At 36.2% G+C, this 23,343-nt stretch overlaps 1 protein-coding gene across 1 annotated transcript in view; it reads right to left on the bottom strand.

The window, feature by feature from the left end:
* Positions 1–332: 332 nt before the first annotated feature.
* LOC140159135 (neuroendocrine convertase 1-like) overlaps positions 333–23,343 on the bottom strand; it is a 41,595-nt gene continuing 18,584 nt past the window's right edge. Inside the window, exons 5-13 of the mRNA XM_072182491.1 lie at positions 13,231–13,345; positions 9,458–9,546; positions 7,253–7,425; positions 6,454–6,773; positions 5,520–5,759; positions 3,474–3,631; positions 2,479–2,627; positions 1,066–1,194; positions 333–584 (exon numbers count right to left, since the gene is read on the bottom strand). Of these exons, the coding sequence (XP_072038592.1) occupies positions 402–584; positions 1,066–1,194; positions 2,479–2,627; positions 3,474–3,631; positions 5,520–5,759; positions 6,454–6,773; positions 7,253–7,425; positions 9,458–9,546; positions 13,231–13,345 (1,556 nt within the window). The 3' untranslated portion in view covers positions 333–401. The remainder of the gene's footprint in view (positions 585–1,065; positions 1,195–2,478; positions 2,628–3,473; positions 3,632–5,519; positions 5,760–6,453; positions 6,774–7,252; positions 7,426–9,457; positions 9,547–13,230; positions 13,346–23,343) is intronic.

Genomic DNA, 23,343 nt, shown 5'->3' with positions numbered 1-23,343 from the left:
GACGTTTAATTGCTTATTTTGTTTTCTACTACAAAAATTAAGCGTCTGTTTTAAATCAATTTAGACTCTACTTCCCCGTGTTAGAAACACTGGACTAGGAAGTTTTTCCAGTCGATTGGTGGCGCACTGTACGAAAATCTCGATTTTCTCGAGTCGATCTGAGTTGAAGTAGAAAACCTTTCTAAAACTTCTGTTTTTGACTAATTTGTCGATGTATTCAGGGAAAAGTGGTTTAATGAAATTCTGTAGACTTATTCTTTATTTCTAAGCAACTCTGACAAATTTCCATTTTTTTAATGTTCCTGTGAAATCACTGAAAGGGCCTTTAATTGCAATGCGCAGAGCGAAGTTCGCCAAACGATGTGCACATCGGCATGACGTCAAATGACGGCATCTGTGGTCTAACACAAGGAATTATGGGATTTACCTAAAAGGTCAATAATAAACTCGTTTTTATTTTCGTCGTCTGTGAAGGAGTGCAAAAAGTCCCTATTCTCTCTCCTTGTCGATCTTCGCTTGATCACGACGGGTTCATCATCTGCTGATTTCTGGCTAGAACGCTTTTCTTTCACCGCCGGAGAATCCTGCAATGATATACGTGAAAGTTTTATTGAAACGGTTCTATAGGTAAAGAAGGCACTTATCAGTTGGGATAGATTTAATTTACACCATGCATTTTAACGTAACCATTTATCAGTACGTTATTGCCATCAACATCTAATAAGATGCTGCTGTTTCCATTGTAACTAACTACCCAGAGAAGATATCTTACACTTCCCACAATGCATTTCTTCCATTTCAACTTTCTGGATTGATTTGCTATCTAGTGCAACATCATGGTCGATAGTGACAAAATGTACCTCAATGAACAGAGCACATCCAGATCTTGCAAAATATGTTTTATTTCTTGACTATTTTTAGCCAGTCTATTCTTAATGAAACAAAGGGAACCTTTACGAAGTAATGTGAGTGTCATCATTTGCTGTAACGAGGTGATTTATTATGTTAGGAAGGCAATGTGATATCTTTAGACTCGACGACCAAAATCAGTCCAGTGTTACCTACCGATTTTTTGGGTTTTCGCTTTGTTCGTTTTGTCTTTTGTCGATATTCTGGAAGTGTCTCCGTGCCGTGAAGAATCAAATACCATCCATCTATGGGACCATAATATTTTCCTGGCTCCGCAAATTCTAGCTGAAATTCATAGTATTTTTGAAATATACAAAAAAACGAGTTAATAACTATTGCAACATTCAAAGAATAATGTATACATAATATTATATCAGATTATTCTTATTTCTAGTCCAGTAAAACAGTACTCACTGTGGATGTTTAGAAGTCTAGCAGACTCCTTTTAATACACTAATTGTTGTTGTGACGATATTTTGTTTACCACTGATGCTGGTTGCTCAGTTGCGCGCGCGGTTGCCAGTTCTTTTTCCAAGAATATCGTCAGATTGTATTTGATGGTATCTTGCTTTACAGTCATGCGCGTATTTTTTTTGGGGGGGGGCTTTGGGTGCGCCAGCCCCCCGGGGTCAAAGTCGGGGGCGGCAAAAACGAAGGGCGGCAAAAACGAAGGGCGGCGGAAGAAGAAGGGCGGCAAAAACAGGGGCGGCAAAAACGAATGGGGCGGCAAAACGAATTAGCAAATTAAAAAGGGCGCAAAAAATTGGAAAAGCTTAAAAAATGGTCAAAATGGTTGCTTTTAGGGCGCTAGCGCCTAAAATTTTTTTTTTTTTTTTTTTTTTTTTTTTTTTTTTGCTCTTCACTTTTCAAACGACCGTGAAAAAATTGGGTCAACCTTTTCGGGCTGTTAAAGAAGGGGCGGCAAAATTGTTCCTTCTTCAGCCCCCCGGGGTTGGGGCGGCCACGGTACGCCACTGACAGTTCTTACATATAGCGTAAATGACATCCATGGAGCTCAAAGGATCACATCTGGATAAACTTCCTTACCAAAAAGTACTTGCAATAACATTTTATTCATCTTTCTTAAATCTTATATTCATTCACAACAGCTTGCTCTTTCGTATCAGAACTTTCGGAATTTGGTTAAGCTTAATTCAACGAACAAAATTGGCAGGCAAAAGTACTGAGAAAAATGGCAATATCTTGGCACTGCGTTTAAAATGTCCATCATCACTTCTCGCATCTTTTCCATCTTTGTCAAGTGAAGTGCTTCTATCTGGCCCCCTGCTCTGAAATGAAGCATTACTTTTGTCTGTTCGTGTAGTGCCCTGTTCTCTTTGTATTATATAGTAGTCATACTTATATGGAAAGCCAATAAGAAGTGTTTCCTCTATTCTTTTCTCTTTTGTACTTGTTCGTTTTCTGTATATAAAAAGCTACAAAACACTGCTGGTTGGCTTCAATTTTACATTTGCTCTTCTTTGCCATTAAAAAAAAACAACAGCATACGCTCTTTTATGAAGAATAAAGATGGCTATACCTGGCAGCTTGAAAAAAAAATTTTCTTACCGAATCCCAGATGGATACCTTCCATTCGCCTGTGTTATCGCTAGACGTGCTCTCCTCTCCCCAGTAGTGTACAGACGTAAAGGGCCAGTAGAATAATCCATCCTCGGAAGTATCAAACTTTCTGGGCGACAGAAGTATCGTGGTGGTGCCTGTAAATATATACCCCGATCCATTAAAAAAATTTTTGCACCGATTCAGAATCAGTTTCTTTTTAAACTTGGTCGATGTCATGTAGGATTCGTAAGGAAAACATCATCATACATAGTGCACTTATGTCCACGGCAAATTCACCGTGACCTTTCCAGCCATAAACCCGCTTAGTGAAGATTTTATTATAGTAATGGATTGTCCAACGCAAATTTATTACCACGTGATAATATTAATCCAATGAGCGCTTGAATTGTCCGCTACGGTCGACTAATCCAATTGATAATGACGCTATTGACATGTACGGGCGGAGCTCCACTGACTGAGTTTTGGGGTATTTATCACTGGTTTGCTGTCATTTACTCATCAAGGTGGTCCACTGTTATTATAAGGACTATGCTAATGATTTAAAGATTGACATGTAGAGAATAAACCATACTTGACTGACAGAAAGTACTAAATTTGTACCTATTACGGTTTCGTGACACGCCTCTTGCAAATGTGACCAAGCCGGGGCGGCCCGGTGAAGCAAAAAGTGCATTGGAATAACACGGGAGTTTGGATATAGATGGTATATTTCTTTCTCATACAAATGTATGGTCCCCCGTTATTAAAGCTTGTACCGGGTTGAAAATTGAGATATTTTGAAAAGAATAAGTAATTGAAACATAGAGAAAGTACTAAAATCATAGCTTTTATACTTTTTCATATATGATGCTAACTAGTTCATCTCGTATATCTACAACACAGCGCTACCAGTAGGGTTCAATTGTCTACTATGAGTGCCCCTGTGTTGTGCCGTGTGCGCATACATGTAGTTAACAATAACTGCATGATGACTTGCTTACCGGAGTTAGATGTCATATTAACACTAATGGATCCTCGATAAGGATAGGTTAAGTCTAGAAAAAATTCCACGTGTTCCACATACTTTACGTAATCTTTCGTCCCATAGCAACCATCCACAGGTATAGGAATTGTCGCGATTTCATCACGTTTGATATAACTGAAGGGAAAAACATTTAAATTTCAAGTCAAATTAAGTTTAAAATTTTGACCATTTAGAGGTCAACGGTTGACCTTTGACCTCTTTGGTAATAACTGAATCCTTATGACCAGAGGAATACATTAGTAACGTTTTCGACACAATTTGATAAAGTTTGAAATTCGACCCCATGTAAAGTTTAATTACCTTTCCCCCACCCATGGGACAATATTTTGTTTTGGGAACAACAAAATGTGTGTACTAGGGACTTTAAGGGAGGTGTAATGAGCGTGAACCTGGTTTGGATGCAGAGGGAGTGTGCCTGTAACAGACACAGCCACCAGAAAAGGACCAGCTCAGATCGCGCGCCAAATAAGTTTGCAGTCCAGAAATTTCATTTTTTTCTCAGCCTTTCAAAAAATAGGCAGAGGTGGGAATCGAACCCGGGACCTCGGTGTTGTAAAACCTACTGCGTTACCACTGAGCCAACTGACAATCAGCTATGAGAAGTTTGATAGTAATCCTTGATATTGCTGAATAGAATAAATCAATACTGATAGGTCTATTTATCTAATGTACGATGTTATTCAAATTGGCCTATAAACTAGGAATATAATGTGAAATGACTATTAATCGATCAATCAATCAAGTTTTCAAGTTATCAACAATCAATAATAAACCGACGTAGGCCTATCATGGAATATTACTAACTAGGCCTACTGACTAATATACCAAATAAATAAAATAAATAAATAAGTCAGTAAATAAATAAATAGGCATAGGCCTAAATAAATAAATAAATACATAATGCAGAATGCAGTTAGTATTTTAGTTGCAAAATTCCAAACATTCTATTCACACATTCTATTATAATTTTCTGCTATACACGCAAAGGACCTGTGCCTTTAATATGTCCGTGCCTAATCAATAATGAGTCTTTCACCATGCTCACACACCATGTTAAACTATTGTATCCCTGCAAGTATTATCTACTGACCAAGTCCTAACACCTCAATGAAATGGACGCTATAACGTACCCAATCAAGCGAACATATCAAGGTCATATCAGGGCGTTATACAAAGAATGGTCAAAGGTCAACGTTTCCAAAGAAGTATAGTAATAGATGTAGACACAAGCTTTCGTGCGGGAAACATAAACACATAGTCGTCAGTCGTGTGGTTTTTATGAGATTTGATACGGCGCTGAAGTCTATTGGCTGTCCCCAAATCAGTACCAGACCCGGTTTCCAGACGGCAATGTGTGTGTTGTTACAAGGAACGCAAACTCATTTTATCAATGAGTGAACCACATAGAGGAATACGACATCTATCGTGAGCCAATCTGCATTCTGTTGCCTGCAAAAGCCGACGATCAGGTAAAAGTTTTAAAAGCAGCGTGACTAGATATTTGCGTTAATTTCATGATACGTGTAAAACGCAGTCATAAAATATATAATATTAGTAAATCACCCAATCGAATGTTAACGTAGGTATGTGGAAAAGAACTGCAATAACAATAACAAACTAAGTGCCCAAAGAGTTGTATTTGGCATGTCGCTTTTTTGAAATATGATGACCAAAAATATCAAATTTTGGAAAAACGCCCCAAAATTTAAAACAAACACGAACCTTCCAAAATAAATATATATTAGCACTCGGCGGCCCAGTCACTACCTGCCGCTGTGATTTGGGGTAACTCATTGCTTCCCCTCTCCAGATACCGGAACTTCAAGGTCGCTCATACCCCAGCCCTTAAGGATTACGAAGAAATAGGATAGAAAAATAAAGCATTCAGGTGCATGGCAAAGCTACCTGGTGGCTAAACTAATTGGCCGTCTCAGTTCTAGTCAAACAGTATGTTTACCTTACCCCTCTCTACATCAAATACTTTGAGATGAACAAATCTTACATGTCTTTGAAGTGAACGTCTTTATAACTTATAACACATTGGTTCTGTTTTGGTACTGTCTTCCATATTTTAGGATCTGCCATTTCCACGATGGCTTCGGCATCCATCAGTCCAAATCCAACTGCTCGATGGGCCCATAACCCTGCTCCATTCTGGAACCATCCTGGTTCTGCCTTGACTACATCTCGTTTTGATGTCCAAACTACGATGTGTTGAACATCCCTCCATGTTAAATCTGGACTGCAACACAAATGCAACGATTAATGAAATCGGGTTATTCCATTTAAAATCCACATATCCCCTATGGAAGATTTAGTTAAAGTCCTCAACAGAGGGATTATGAGTTTTGAATGCAATAGTCAATTGGGTAATTTTCATTTAAAAAAAAATTATTGAAATTATTCTAACAATATTGCTGATTGGGCCAATTGATATTGAAAACTTCTTTTTGGCCAATCGGCAGGTAGTTCTCATGGGGTTAAAGTGTTTAATGTTCCTGAGGAAAGCGTGGCCTAGCGGTTAAGGCATAGGACTGTGAACCCAAGGGTCAAGGGTTCGAATCCCAGGTCCGGCTCTTTGTGTCCTTGAGCAAGACACTTCACTCTACTTGCTTAGTGCTTCGGAGGGCACTTTAAGCTGTCGGTCCCGTGTACATGCATATTTTCTCACATTAATGTAGTGTGCACGTTAAAGAACGTCACAGGCTATTCGAAAAGAGCAGGGGATCATCCCGGTCATGTTGACTGTACTTCAAAATACACTCATCTACTCTAGGTTCCAGAGTAAAAATAAGTACAGCTTGTCTGTACGCAGTGCGACAATACTCATACATATGAGGGAGGCACTTATAAGGAAGAAGAAGAAAGTATCTGCTGGTAAAAATTCCGGGTGCATTTTTCACTTGGAAGGTAAGGTACTTAGTCGGTCATCTTACTTTTTTTCAAGAGCAAGTGCGATGATTCCAGCAGCTAATGGCGCCGAAGCCGATGTCCCTGAAAACTCGTCGGTACAACCATTATGAAGATCAGTAGTTATTATCAGGTGATCATCATTCTTGTCCCCTGTAGGAAAACTGTAAGTGGCGGCCATGACGGCGGAACATTTCTCAGTAAATTGAGGAATCGTGTTGTCTACGATAGAGCCTATTGCAATGGTGCCTATATTATTAACATAACCATCGCAATTGCAGTCATCGTCGTTGTAACCACCATTGCCCGCGGCCCAGACAAATATATTGCCTTTGCCATTACGACCCTGTACAAAAAAAGAAGCGCGGAAATGTAGTCTTAATGTCAAGGGTATTATAGAGGAAAAGGAAAACTTAAAAGGGTTCTTCCAGTTTAAAGGACTTTTTGATTGCGAGTTTCATTATAGATGACAAAAAGGGTTCTTGAAGGGTTTTTTGTGGTAATTTTAATTCTATAAACTGTTCATTTGTGTGCAAATTGAGGGCGCTATTTACATATATTTTAAATTTTTGCGTTACGTTTCATGATAAAAAGGTTTTTTTGAAAATTCCCTTGTCATTTGTTAGTCTGTTTGCTGATGTTCTAATACAATTTTACAAGTGTCTACCCCTTGTGAAGATGCAAACAACTTTTTAGATAAATAGCGCCAACATTGTTCAACTTTTCTTTAAAAATGACCCAGTTTTACATGCCATCAAACAACCGTGACCGAGGAACATGAGGAATCAGGAACATAGCGGAATCAAAGCTATTATTTTGATATACCTTTTCTAAGGCGGTTTCAATGGCATCATAAGCAAGTTCTTCGGGACCTTCCACTGTCATGCCGTTATCTGAAGGGCCCCAACTAGCGCTGTAGATATCAATGTAATCATTCCTATGTCCAAATGCTCGAGCTTCTGTTGCATCCGTTACATCACCATCTAGTACACATATACCTGTGTGAAAAGAACCAACCGAAAACACTGTACGTTAAATTTCATCTGCCTGTGTTGCTAAACAATATGTCGAATATGATGTGGGCCTATCGTTATGAATTCGGCAGATGGTCGAATCCGGCCGGATTCGGCTTTTGCTAAATTCATTTTACACATGCATTACTTTTGAATTAGAGAACTAGGGATCAATGCTGTACACAACAGAGGAAGCATATAAATTTTTAACGGAGATCAGATGATAACAGCATGATAAGTAATCAAAAGAGGGTGGCATACAGGGTTAGCTAACGGTGCATCGCAGTACAGTCAACGACGATAACCGTTTAAAAATCGATATGCTGCCCTCTATATAGGTAAAGCATTGATCCCTTGTTCTCTAATTCAAAACTAATGCATGCGTAACATAAATTTACCAAAAGCCGTATCCGGATTCGGCCGTCTGCCGAATTCATAACGAATTATAATACTATGCAAACCAGTTTCTTAAACCTGAATACTTTTTGTACACAATAATTAATTAATTTTTTCAACGTAAATATAGTTTTAAAAACAAGGTAAGCGTGACAGAACGTCCAATGGGGGAATAACAGAAAAGGTGTAAATAAAGTTTAAAACCCGACGTTTGAATATTATAAAACTTCTCTTTTTTCTAGGGATAAAAAAGTAGAGACCAGCTCTAATCATATCAATATGAGTTCGGCAGATAACCGAATCCATATTCGACTTTTGGTAAATTTATGTTATACATGAACTATTTTGAATTAGTGAACAAAGGATTAACGCTTTCGTTCTAGAGGGCAGCATATCATTTTTTTTATGAGCGGTGATAATCGTCAACAATACTGTGCTGCACCGTTAGCTAACCCTGTGAACCGCACTCTTCGCTTACACCGATAATACAATTCCAACGTATCTAGTAAAACAAAAAGCAATTTTACCAAAATTCACACGAATGCACAACAATGATACACTGTTTGATTAAGTTAACAAATTCAAAGTCTTTAATTAAGCTGGTACGAAAGGCAAAATCAAGTTGCTCTGATTGAGATTAAAATAGACTTGTTGCAGAGAGATATGCAAAATAATCTTAATTCTTAAATTTGAGCCAAATCGGACAAACGGTTTTTGAGATATTGCTGTTGAAAGATTCTTTGTATTCTATTGTTTTTGCCAATATATTGATGAAGTTAATGAAGAAAATTGGCAAAAATAATGTGCTCATTAATATTAATTTTGCCAATATTTTCCAATATTTTATGAATAAACCTTCATACTACTTTTACCTTTAAGAATTTTGACCTGAAACTTTGCCAATGTGTCTCTATGACCTCAAGCTTTAACATGTGATTTTCCCGCAAATCTAATTTGCATATTTGCATAATTAATTAGCCTTAAGTATAATGCTAATTAATTATGCAAATATGCAAATTAGATGGGCGGGAAAATCACATGGTAATGTTTTAGGCCATAGAAACACATTGGCAAAGTTTTATGTCAAAATCATATAAAATAAAAGTAGTATGAAGGTTTATTCATAAGATATTGGTATAATATTGGAAAACATGAATATTCATGAACACATTTTGCCAATTTTCCTCATTAACTTCATCAATATATTGGCAAAAACAATAGAATACAAAGAAACTAAAAACATGCATATCTTGACAACCGTATGTCCGATTTCCTTCAAACAAAAACTATTTTGCTCAGTGTATTTAGCTTAACTTATTCAATCTATTCAAATGGTTCTAAATTCAGTTTCTGTTTTCCAGAAACATCGTTTCGAACCCCCTTAAAAGTATGATATGCTTGGACAATATACGGGCATATAAACATGCATGCATACATCAACAAATTACAAGACAATAAAGTAGTTGACAGATGGACAATTTTGTCCTGCGTATTTTGATACCTCATTCGGCACGATTTGACTTTATTCCCTAAAGTTATACATATTTTTATACCGATAGGCCCCTACTTCCCGAAGTCGTAAAGCACATACCCGTCACTTAAGTGCCCCCGTACCGCCTACCTCCAATTTTTGCGTTGTACGCCACTCCTACTCCACAGATTCCATTGTTAGCTTCCGCTGCTATCTCGCCTGCACACCGTGTTCCATGGCTGCGTAAAATATGTTTATACCAATATTTAATTTGATTATAAACAACAATCAGATGGGGGGAGGGGGAGGGTTGATAACTGTAGGGGGGAGGGGCAAAGCTGGTTGTTATTTTTTCAATCAGATAGTCGGGGACCTGATTTAGTAGTGTAATCTCTGGAAAACCAAATTCTGCCAAAATATACAAGTATTTTTGGTAAGTTCAAACTTTCTTGGTAGCTAGGCCAATTTCATCATCATAATCTACTTCACTTGTCTTCTTCAAAGTTCACACTTAGTTATATGACATTTGTTTATCGGTAACCAAATTGCATTTTAACCATTTCATATTTTTCTTGTAACAAATTTAAGTAATACAATTTAAATAATAACACCATGATTAACCTAAGCCGACACGTACAGTAATACTGGCTGGCGCGCGCCATCTTGTACGATGTGCGGTTTCTATACTCACATTTACAAGTTTCAATAATAATAGAGAGTGCGCTTTCATTTTTCTGGGCGTCGCCATTTTGCGCAATTTGCGGTCTAAAAGTGCATAATTATACAAATTTATTAATTGCCATTGTTACGAGCCGTAATGACTCAACATGCTCAAGGCCAAAGTCACATTTTCCCATTCCTCACACGAATGCACAACGAAAAACACATGCACTATTTGATTAACTAAGTTATTGATATCTAAATCTTTAATGAAAAATCAAATATGATTGATAATGATTGTATACATGAACAATAAACATGATAAAGGCACATACAATCGCACTAATAATTACTACTTAAACTGGTAGTCTTCTTCTTGTTGATTACAAAGTTCTGTTGCACTCAATGTTCTGGACGACTGATGTATATCCATATATTCATCAAAGTCTACTGCACACTTGAATTATATGTCCTTTGCGTATAAAATCCTCGCGCAGATGCTAATTCCCAAAATGCTATTGCTTTTACCAAGCACTCAAATCTTCCGGAAAATAGGCTTTTTCTTGCACTGATCCACTTTATTGACAGTTGTGTTGTTTATTAACCACACTCCAGCAAGTTGACAGAAGAATATTAATCCCTTTGGGATGAGCACTTTTGTGTACTCAAGATCTGTTTCGTTGCTGCCTTAATAGCACACCATTGGCTTTGCAAACTGGTACACAGGTACATCTGTCTTTAAGCACAATTACTTTCAATACATAGAAAGCCTACATTCACATTCTAACTCAGATCTGCAAAGAGAAACTGTCCCTTCTCTCTCTTAAGGGATCTAGGATGAGCGTTTATTGCGTTTCGACAGTATTTTTTGAGGGACATGAGAGCACCTCAGACCTATCGAATTGGATTCTGAATACGAAGCATGTCTTTCTGATATCAAATAATTTTCATTTTTGAAAATCACAATATAATACAAATTTTATGACAAATTATAAAATTTAATATTTTTCAAATTTTTGATATATAACAGTCCTCGAAGTAAATTATATAAATCTAATGATATATTCTTAAAGTGTAAGTAGCTGGGAGGAAAAGCCGACGGTCAATTGAAAATTTTGACCTTTCATATTGAAGATATGGATTTTTTCCCAAAAAAGACCTTTTTTTGTTGGTGTTTTGGGAAAAAGAATCCATATCTCCAATACGAAAGGTCAACATTTTTAATTGATCGTCGGCTTTTCATCCCACCTACATACACTTTAAGTATAAATCATCAGATTTGTAAAGTTTACTTCGAGTACTGTTAAATATCAAAAATATCAATTTTTAATGATTTGCCATAAAATGTGTATTAAATTGCGAATGTCAAAAAATCAAAATTATTTGATATCAGAAGGACATTCTTCGTAATCAGAATGCAATTCGATATGTCTGATGTGCTCTAATGTCCCAAAATAAATACTGTCCAAACGTTCATACCCCAGCCCTTAACCAAAGTGAAAAAACTGGAAATTCCCTCAGCTATAATTATTTCTATCACTTCTACCTTATTACATCCACGGGACATATCATAGTTATGTCTCAATGTGACCATTGTATTGAATGATGTGAGAAAGTTCCGTTGATGTAATAAGGTAGAAGTGATATAAATAATTATAGTTGGGGAATTTCCAGTGGTTTCACTTTGGTATGTAAGAGAGTCGTCAGCCGAGACAGTCTTTCACTGTTATGCAATACGTATATTCCATTACGGGAAGGCATTCCGGACAAACTGGTTTCCGGTAGCGACCAGAATCCACGTATTTGTTTTTGATACAGTCTGTAGTGAAGGTCAATACGCTCACTTAAGATTATCATGTTCTTTCAACACATATATTCAAGTGTAAGCCTTACAATTGGGTTCTTTAGAAACCAAAAATGGAGAGAGATATTTATCATTATCCCAAGATCTATTGTCTGAAAATCAATGCACGTGTATCGTTTTCCATAGAAGATACACGTGTATTGATTTAGTTTCCCTGCCTGTACAATATAATTCGTCGCTGTTTTGACATACTGTCGTATGACGATTTTTGGGCAAAATGAGTTATCTAAACTTTCAAAATCTGTGAATGAAACTCTATATATTCGCAGAGTTTTGAGACATAAATGTAATTAGTTAATGAATTAATTATGGCACTAATTAGTGTGATACGACATGGTTTTTATGTAACCCCCCCCCCTAAAACGTCATTCTGACATTATGACTAACAGTCGTATCATGATACGTCGCCATAGGCCACCGTGTAACTGCAGTTGCCTATTATTATCATTATTAATACATAGGTTGTCAAATTGTGCATTATTTTGGCACACTGTCGAATGAGTTTGCAAATTAATTACTTCTAATTAGTGAATGAATAAAAAGTTTGTATTATGTTGAGAACAAAGACAGATATATTATTGATTATATTCTTTGATAATAATAAACATATTTTACTTTGGGGCTCTCCAGTGGGTCTTCGTTTTAGGCGAATTTTCAAAAAATTTGGTAAAGTGATGCCCTCTCACTTTCAGCAGAGACAAATGCCCTCAAATAACACGAATAAAATTGGGCTCATTTTGACTATTTCCCCACAAAAGCACCCAATTTTTCACAGAATTGAAAGTCAGTTTTCAAGAGTCTAGGTTTCATATCTCCGTACATATTGTTTTAAGACACTCAAGATAGTTGGTGATATGCTCTACATAAACATACTAAACATCTCAAAAAAAAGTAACTAACCCCCCTTAAATAATGACCATTATTCAAAAACGGGCGATTGTATTACAAACTGTAAAATCCGTTGGAAGCAGAATTCTTTTCCACACATTTTGACACCTCATTTGTAGCAATATTATTGATTAAATATTGACGTCACATCGTACATTTAAATCAATGAAACCCAAGATTTGAAAGTTGCCGTAAATTGTATTGATTTTGTATTTAGTATAATGGAAGGAAATCTGTGTAATCATATTTGTTTTTGTATTGTATGTAAGTGCAACTTTCAAGTCTGGACCTCACTACATTAAATTGACCGGTGTTTTATTGTTTTCTGGGCTATCGTATCAAATGAGATGTCAAAATGCGCAGAAATAAATTCTGCTTCAAACGCATTTTACAGATTTGCAATACAATAGTCCCTTTTTGAATAATGACCATTTTTAAGGTGGGTTAGTTACTTTTTTTTTATATATATATATGTTTAGAAAAATATGTTGTATTTTCGGGCCCCACTTACTTGTTGAAATCGGTTTCATCGTACTCAGGAAGTGGGTCATTAATGTTGGCATTATAATTATAGCTAGCCTCCTTGTCGTAGTTTCGTACTAAGTCATCGTTTGTGTATTCCAGTCCTAAAATGAGTATAAAAGATATAAACACATGATATAAAGTCCCCACTAGTTTAACTTTAAGCACAAATAATTCTGTGGCGGGGAGCGTAGCCAGCGGGGTGTTGGGGGGTGGTGGACACCTAAAATGGGGACGGCGAAATGGAGAATGGGGACGAGAAGAAGGGGAGAAAAGAGAAAAAGAAGAGGAAGCCCAGAGAAGTGAGAATGAGAATGGAATGAAATGGGAAGGAGAGGGGAAAGAGAAGGGAAAGTGGAGCAAGGGGGGGGGGGCGAAAAGGAAAACGGAGGAGAGGGAGTGTAAAAATAGGGACGATACTGAGGTTCCCCCAGACGGATAATGCTGGATACGTGCCTTCTGTGGCCCCCATGCATGAACCTGATATCCCACAATTTCACAATTTTTGAGTTGTAGTCATGGACGTGCAGAGTAACACTATATCTATCTTTGCTAAAAACCCAACAGCCTAGATAACCAAACCTTTTAGCTATAGAGGGCAGTATTATTTTTCACACATACGTTCATGCACTGCTGAGTAAAAACTTGATTTTTCTCAGATTAGTGTCTGTGTGCATAGAGTCTATATGCTGTGTGGAATATCAGGTTCATTCATGTGGCCACAGGATTAAAAGAAATGAGATTGAAATTAAGGTGAAGAGAATTCTGTTAGCTGCAAAATGATGCCACACTATGTATTAAAATAGTAAGTTACGACAAAGCGTCCCCTCTGAATGAAAAAAAATATAATGGTGGTGGTGCTATAACCATCCATCCAGGGACAGCTGAATGACAAGAAATAAAAAATAAAAATCCCTTTAAAAGGTTCAACGCCACTTATTATCCATTACATGGTTTTAAATGGGAAAATGATTAATTTTCTCATATTCAAAATTCTCACAGTTAAACGCTGCTAATATCAAGTGAAAATATATGATTTAGATGCCTAATGATCAAAAACCTCAACATTGGTTGACCTGAGACTTTTCTTGGTTTAACGCACTGAACCGTAATCACCTTAAAATGGCAGTGCGCCCTCGAAACTGAAAGTTATAATATGGTAGGCCGAATATTTGCTAAAAGCTGATGCCTTGCGGATGAATTTGGTTAATATTACAACAAAAATGTCATATGATAAGAGAAAATACACCATTTCGAAGTATCAAACCCCAAAATAAACTTTTTTGGTTATATAACTTGATCAATTCCGGTGATTTTAAAGCAGTCTTTTCAGATGCCATGTAAACAAATAGTTACTCGTCGTATTTCCATGCATCGCACAGGACTATTAGTGGTGTATGACCTAAACTCCAGTCATATCCTTGATTTTCATCTCTTTATTTGAGACCCGTCACATCCTTGATCCCTATTTCTTCATACTACATACACTATTCAATGTTAACATATGCAATTCTATACTATAGCCCAGTTCCATCCTTGATCTTCATCTCATCATTTGAGACCCGCCACACCCTTGATCCCTATTTCTTCATACTACATACACTATTCAATGTTAACATATGCAATTCTATACTATAGCCCAGTTCCATCCTTGATCTTCATCTCATCATTTGAGACCCGCCACACCCTTGATCCCTATTTCTTCATACTACATACACTATTCAATGTTAACATATGCAATTCTACACTATAGCCCAGTTCCATCCTTGATCTTCATCTCATCATTTGAGACACGTCACATCCTTGATCCCTATTTCTTCATACTACATACACTATTCAATGTTAACGTATGCAATTCTATACGATAGCCCAGTTCCATCCTTGATCTTCATCTCATCATTTGAGACACGTCACATCCTTGATCCCTATTTCTTCATACTACATACACTATTCAATGTTAACATATGCAATTCTATACTATAGCCCAGTTCCGATCTTGATCATCATCTCATCATTTGAGACCCGCCACATCCTTGATCCCTATTTCTTCATACTACATACACTATTCAATGTTAACATATGCAATTCTATACTATAGCCCAGTCACATCCTTGATCTTCATCTCATCATTTGAGACACGTCACATCCTTGATCCCTATTTCTTCATACTACATACACTATTCAATGTTAACGTATGCAATTCTATACTATAGCCCAGTTCCATCCTTGATCTTCATCTCATCATTTGAGACACGTCACATCCTTGATCCCTATTTCTTCATACTACATACACTATTCAATGTTAACGTATGCAATTCTATACTATAGCCCAGTTCCATCCTTGATCTTCATCTCATCATTTGAGACACGTCACATCCTTGATCCCTATTTCTTCATACTACACTATTCAATCAACATATGTAATTCTATACTATAGCCCAGTTCCATCCTTGATCTTCATCTCATCATTTGATATCCGTCACATCCTTGATCTCTATTTCTTCATACTATAAACACTATTCAATGTTAACATATGCAATTCTATATTCTGGCCCAGTTCCATCCTTGATCATCATCTCATCATTTGAGACATGTCACATCCTTGATCCCTATTTCTTCATACTATATACACTATTCAATGTTAACATATGTAATTCTATACTATAGCCCAGTTCCATCCTTGATCTACATCTCATCATTTGAGACACGTCACATCCTTGATCCCTATTTCTTCATACTATAAACACTATTCAATGTTAACATATGCAATTCTATACTATAGCCCAATTCCATCCTTGATCTTCATCTCATCATTTGATACCCGTCACATCCTTGATCCCTATTTCCTCATACTATAAACACTATTCAATGTTAACATGTGCAATTCTATACTATAGCCCAGTTCCATCCTTGATCATCATCTCATCATTTGAGACCCGTCACATCCTTGATCCCTATTTCTTCATACTATATACACTATTCAATGTTAACATATGTAATTCTATACTATAGCCCAGTCACATCCTTGATCTTCATCTCATCATTTGAGACCCGTCACATTCTTGATCCCTATTTCTTCATACTATAAACACTATTCAATGTTAACATATGCAATTCTATATTATAGTCCAGTTCCATCCTTGATCATCATCTCATCATTTGAGACCCGTCACATCCTTGATCCCTATTTCTTCATACTATATAAACTATTCAATGTTAACATATGTAATTCTATACTATAGCCCAGTCACATCCTTGATCTTCATCCCATCATTTGATACCCGTCACATCCTTGATCCCTATTTCTTCATACTATATACACTATTCAATGTTAACATGTGCAATTCTATACTATAGCCCAGTTCCATCCTTGAGCTTCATCTCATCATTTGAGACCCGTCACATCCTTGATCCATATTTCTTCATACTATAAACACTATTCAATGTTAACATATGTAATTCTATACTATAGCCCAGTTCCATCCTTGATCTTCATCTCATCATTTGATACCCGTCACATCCTTGATCCCTATTTCTTCATACTATAAACACTATTCAATGTTAACATCTGTAATTCTATACTATAGCCCAATTCCATCCTTGATCTTCATCTCATCATTTGAGACCCGTCACATCCTTGATCCCTATTTCTTCATACTATAAACACTATTCAATGTTAACATATGCAATAATATTCTGGCCCAGTTCCATCCTTGATCATCATCTCATCATTTGAGACCCGTCACATCCTTGATCCCTATTTCTTCATACTATATATACACTATTCAATGTTAACATATGTAATTCTATACTATAGCCCAGTCACACCCTTGATCTTCATCTCATCATTTGAGACCCGTCACATCCTTGATCCCTATTTCTTCATACTATATACACTATTCAATGTTAACATATGCAATTCTATACTATAGCCCAATTCCATCCTTGATCTTCATCTCATCATTTGATACCCGTCACATCCTTGATCCCTATTTCCTCATACTATATACACTTTTCAATGTTAACATATGCAATTCTATACTACAGCCCAATTCTATCCTTGATCTTCATCTCATCATTTGATATCCGACACATCCTTGATCCCTATTTCTTCATACTATATACACTATTCAATGTTAACATATGCAATTCTATACTATAGCCCAATTCCATCCTTGATCTTCATCTCATCATTTCAGACCCGTCACATCCTTGATCCCTATTTCTTCATAATACACTAGTCAATGTTAACATGTGCAATTCTATACTATAGCCCAGTTCCATCCTTGATCTTCATCTCATCATTTGAGACCCGTCACATCCTTGATCCCTATTTCTTCATACTACACTAGTCAATGTTTACATATGCACTATAGCCCAGTCACATCCTTGATCTTCATCTCATCATTTGAGACCCGTCACATCCTTGATCCCTATTTCTTCATACTACATACACTATTCAATGTTAACATATGCAATTCTATACTGTAGCCCAGTTATATCCCTGATCTTCATCTCATCATTTGAGACCCGTCACATCCTTGATCCCTATTTCGTCATACTATACACTATTCAATGTTAACATATGTAATTCTATAGCCCAGTTCCATCCTTGATCTTCATCTCATCATTATTTTGATACCCGACACATCCTTGATCCCTATTTCTTCATACTACACTATGCAATTCTATACTATAGCCCAGTTACATCCCTGATCTTCATCTCATCATTTGATACCCGTCACATCCTTGATCTTCATCTCTTTACTTGAGCCCCGCCACATCCTTGATCCCTATTTCTTCATACTACACTATAGGCAATGTTAACATATGCAATTCTATACTATAGCCCATATGTAATTCTATACTATATCCCAGTTCCATCCTTGATCTTCATCTCGTCATTTGATACCCGTCACATCCTTGATCCCTATTTCTTCATACTATAAACACTATTCAATGTTAACATGTGCAATTCTATACTATAGCCCAATTCTATCCTTGATATTCATCTCATCAATTGAGACCCGTCACATCCTTGATCCCTATTTCTTCATACTATATACACTATTTAATGATAACATGTGCGATTCAATACTATAGCCCAGTGCCATCCTTGATTTTCATCCCATCATTTGAGACCCGTCACATCCTTGATCCCCTTTTCTTCATACTACACTAGTAAATGTTATCATCTGCAATTCTATACTATAGCCCTGTTCCATCCTTGATTTTCATCATATCATTTGATACCCGTCACATCCTTGATCCCTATTTCTTAATACTACACTAGGCAAAGTTAACATATGCAATTCTGTACTATAGCCCAATTCCATCCTTGATCTTCATCTCTTTACTTGAGCCCCGCCACATCCTTGATCCCTATTTCTTCATACTACACTATAGTCAATGTTAACATATGCAATTCTATACTATAGCCCAGTTCCATCCTTGATCTTCATTTCATCATTTGAGACCCGTCACATCCTTGATCCATATTTCTTCATACTACACTAGTCAATGTTAACATATGCAATTCTATACTATAGCCCAGTTACATCCTTGATCTTCATCTCATCATTTGATACCCGCCACATCCTTGATCCCTATTTCTTCATACTATAAACACTAGTCAATGTTAACATGTGCTATTCTATACTATAGCCCAGTTCCATCCTTGATCTTCATCTCATCATTTGAGACACGTCACATCCTTGATCCCTATTTTTTCATACTATACACACTATTCAATGTTAACATATGCAATTCTATACTATAGCCCAATTCCATCCTTGATCTTCATCTCATCATTTGATACCCGTCACATCCTTGATCCCTATTTCCTCATACTATAAACACTATTCAATGTTAACATGTGCAATTCTATACTATAGCCCAGTTCCATCCTTGATCATCATCTCATCATTTGAGACCCGTCACATCCTTGATCCCTATTTCTTCATACTATATTCACTATTCAATGTTAACATATGTAATTCTATACTATAGCCCAGTCACATCCTTGATCTTCATCTCATCATTTGAGACCCGTCACATTCTTGATCCCTATTTCTTCATACTATAAACACTATTCAATGTTAACATATGCAATTCTATATTATAGTCCAGTTCCATCCTTGATCATCATCTCATCATTTGAGACCCGTCACATCCTTGATCCCTATTTCTTCATACTATATACACTATTCAATGTTAACATATGTAATTCTATACTATAGCCCAGTCACATCCTTGATCTTCATCCCATCATTTGATACCCGTCACATCCTTGATCCCTATTTCTTCATACTATATACACTATTCAATGTTAACATGTGCAATTCTATACTATAGCCCAGTTCCATCCTTGAGCTTCATCTCATCATTTGAGACCCGTCACATCCTTGATCCCTATTTCTTCATACTATAAACACTATTCAATGTTAACATATGTAATTCTATACTATAGCCCAGTTCCATCCTTGATCTTCATCTCATCATTTGATACCCGTCACATCCTTGATCCCTATTTCTTCATACTATAAACACTATTCAATGTTAACATCTGTAATTCTACACTATAGCCCAATTCCATCCTTGATCTTCATCTCATCATTTGAGACCCGTCACATCCTTGATCCCTATTTCTTCATACTATAAACACTATTCAATGTTAACATATGCAATTCTATATTCTGGCCCAGTTCCATCCTTGATCATCATCTCATCATTTGAGACCCGTCACATCCTTGATCCCTATTTCTTCATACTATATACACTATTCAATGTTAACATATGTAATTCTATATTATAGCCCAGTCACACCCTTGATCTTCATCTCATCATTTGAGACCCGTCACATCCTTGATCCCTATTTCTTCATACTATATACACTATTCAATGTTAACATATGCAATTCTATACTATAGCCCAATTCCATCCTTGATCTTCATCTCATCATTTGATACCCGTCACATCCTTGATCCCTATTTCCTCATACTATAAACACTATTCAATGTTAACATGTGCAATTCTATATGTTACGAGCATAAAAAGTGATCAAAAGTAGACCCCCAAACAAAACTTTTTATCTGCATGCTGCATAATAGTGAGTTGACCCTGAGAGCATCTTCTTGGTTGACCTCGAGATGAGTGACATATTATTAAACAAGTCACTGAATCTAGAAGTCAAGCAACATTATTCTCTTATGGTTTTCATCATTTTTGTCTCCATGCAGGTATGTGTTTTAACTTAAATGTACTTATATTAATAGTATATGAATATAGATATTAAGGAACTTAAGGAGAGAACCAGTATATGAAGATGAGCAGACAACTGGTTGATTGATAGGATTTCATGGTAAATATTATCAGAGATGCTACACTTTACTACCAAAAGAGAGCGAACATCGGTAAAATGTTTCATCTTTAATCAGGTAAATGTATGTTATATTATACAAATAGTAAGTTTAATTAGTGTTAAGTTTGTAAGACCTAATGTAATGTAGGTCTTAACTTTTAGAGATTTAGAAGTAGATTTGAGAATAAGGTCAACTTCAGGAAGCTTTAGAACATAACAAGTAATGCCTATATAGATATATAAGACACGGTAGCCTTTAGATCTTCTCAAGGAAAGCCCTGTCTCCATTGAATTGGATTGCCATATTTTAAGCACCAAAAGTTCTGGTTGAGCACCCAAATACTAAGAGGTATTATAGGAACTGTCTTTGGTCTGGTATATTGTAACACCTATTTGGGCTCTATTTCAATGACCCTAGCAACATGGTTATGGTTGGGTGTAATTTATTCTAGTTCTTTGGATTAAGCAGGAAAGGTAAGAGGTTAAGCTGTTTACCAAATATAGGGTGTTTGAAAGTACTTAGCATATGAAGTGTGTATGAACTAATAGGCATACAGGGTTAAAAGGTAGAAAACTATTATTGCACCCTGAAAATACTTGTGATTGTCATGATTTTGCCTAAGTAGCCCATGGTAACAAGAGACCAAATTTAGGCCATATAAAAACTAAATTATGGTATTGGTATAATGTAAATAGCCAGTTTTCAGAACCAAACATGTTACCATGGATTGTTTCAAGGTAGTTGTTAGGATAAGACAATGAGTGTATAATGTTTTACATTATCAAAGTTTACAAATAGTATCAAATACTAAAACTCAGTTAATCAAGAATTTACATTTGATTACTTTATGATATTTGAGCCAATATTTCGTTTGTGGAGTTAACATTAACATCAGCACGATTAATTTAGTAAATATGTAAACGATTAAAGTTCATTGAGATTTAAGAACTGTATTTACTTAAAAGGTACATGGATGAAAGATTATTAATATATATTTAGAGACAGAGTTGCTTTTACTTAAACAACAATTAAAGAATGAGATTGTTTGACATGTAAATAATTAATGAAGTATAGATAAACGTAGATTCATAATTACGAGTAGTTATTCAATTGTTTCAACGCAGTCAGATGCATAAGAAAAGAACATAACTTAAGTGTAATAATGATCAATAGTCAAATGGTTTAAAGAGAGATTATTATTATTATTAAGTCACTGAATCTAGAAGTCAAGCAACATTATTCTCTTATGGTTTTCATCATTTTTGTCTCCATGCAGCCTTATCCCTCCTGGGACCCCGGTAACATATACTATAGCCCAGTTCCATCCTTGATCTTCATCTCATCATTTGATACCCGTCACATCCTTGATCCCTATTTCTTCATACATTAAACACTATTCAATGTTAACATATGTAATCCTATACTATAGCCCAATTCCATCCTTGATCTTCATCTCATCATTTGAGACCCGTCACATCCTTGATCCATATTTCTTCATACTACACTAGTCAATGTTAACACATGCAATTCTATGCTATAGCCCAGTCACATCCTTGATCTTCATCTCATCATTTGTGACCCATCACATCCTTGATCTCTATTTCCTCATACTACACTAGTCAATGTTAACATCTGTAATTCTATACTATAGCCCAATTCCATCCTTGATCTTCATCTCATCATTTGAGACCGTCACATCATTGATCCCTATTTCTTCATACTATATACACTATTCAATGTTAACATATGTAATTCTATACTATAGCCCAGTCACATCCTTGATCTTCATCTCATCATTTGATACCCGTCACATCCTTGATCCCTATTTCTTCATACTATAAACACTATTCAATGTTAATATATGTAATCCTATACTATAGCCCAATTCCATTCTTGATCTTCATCTCATCATTTGTGACCCGTCACATCCTTGATCCCTATTTCTTCATACTACACTAGTCAATGTTAACATAATTATGCAATTCTATACTATAGCCCAGTTCCATCCTTGATCTTCATCATATCATTTGAGACCCGTCACATCATTGATCCCTATTTCTTCATACTACACTAGTCAATGTTAACATATGTAATTCTATACTATAGCCCAGTTCCATCCTTGATCTTCATTTCATCATTTGAGACCCGTCACATCCTTGATCCCTATTTCTTCATACTACACTAGTCAATGGTAACATATGCAATTCTATCCTATAGCCCAGTTACATCCTTGATCTTCATCTCATCATTTGAGACCCGTCACATCCTTGATCCCTATTTCTTCATACTACACTAGTCAATGTTAACATATGCAATTCTATACTATAGTCCAGTTACATCCTTGATCTTCATCTCATCATTTGAGACCCGTCACATCCTTGATCCCTATTTCTTCATACTATATACACTATTCAATGTTAACATAATATGTAATTCTATACTATAGCCCAGTCACATCCTTGATCTTCATCTCATCATTTGATACCCGTCACATCCTTGATCCCTATTTCTTCATACTATATACACGGTCGCAACACATAGTGGCGTAGAGTGATTTTTCAAACTTTCCGTTTCACATAGTGGCGTACTGGTTTAGAGCTAGCTATTATACTATAATAGTTATTTTTTATTTACTATTAAAGGTACAGTGTAATAGTTTGAACCTTAAACTTCAATTTCAAATGGAATTGGGCCACTGAGAGATAACAATGGACGAGTATCGACTCAGTTACTAGTAGCAT

This window comes from Amphiura filiformis, chromosome 8 (assembly GCF_039555335.1).
Source record: "Amphiura filiformis chromosome 8, Afil_fr2py, whole genome shotgun sequence".
NCBI lineage: Eukaryota > Metazoa > Echinodermata > Ophiuroidea > Amphilepidida > Amphiuridae > Amphiura > Amphiura filiformis.
This window is presented reverse-complemented; position numbering and strand designations above follow the sequence as displayed.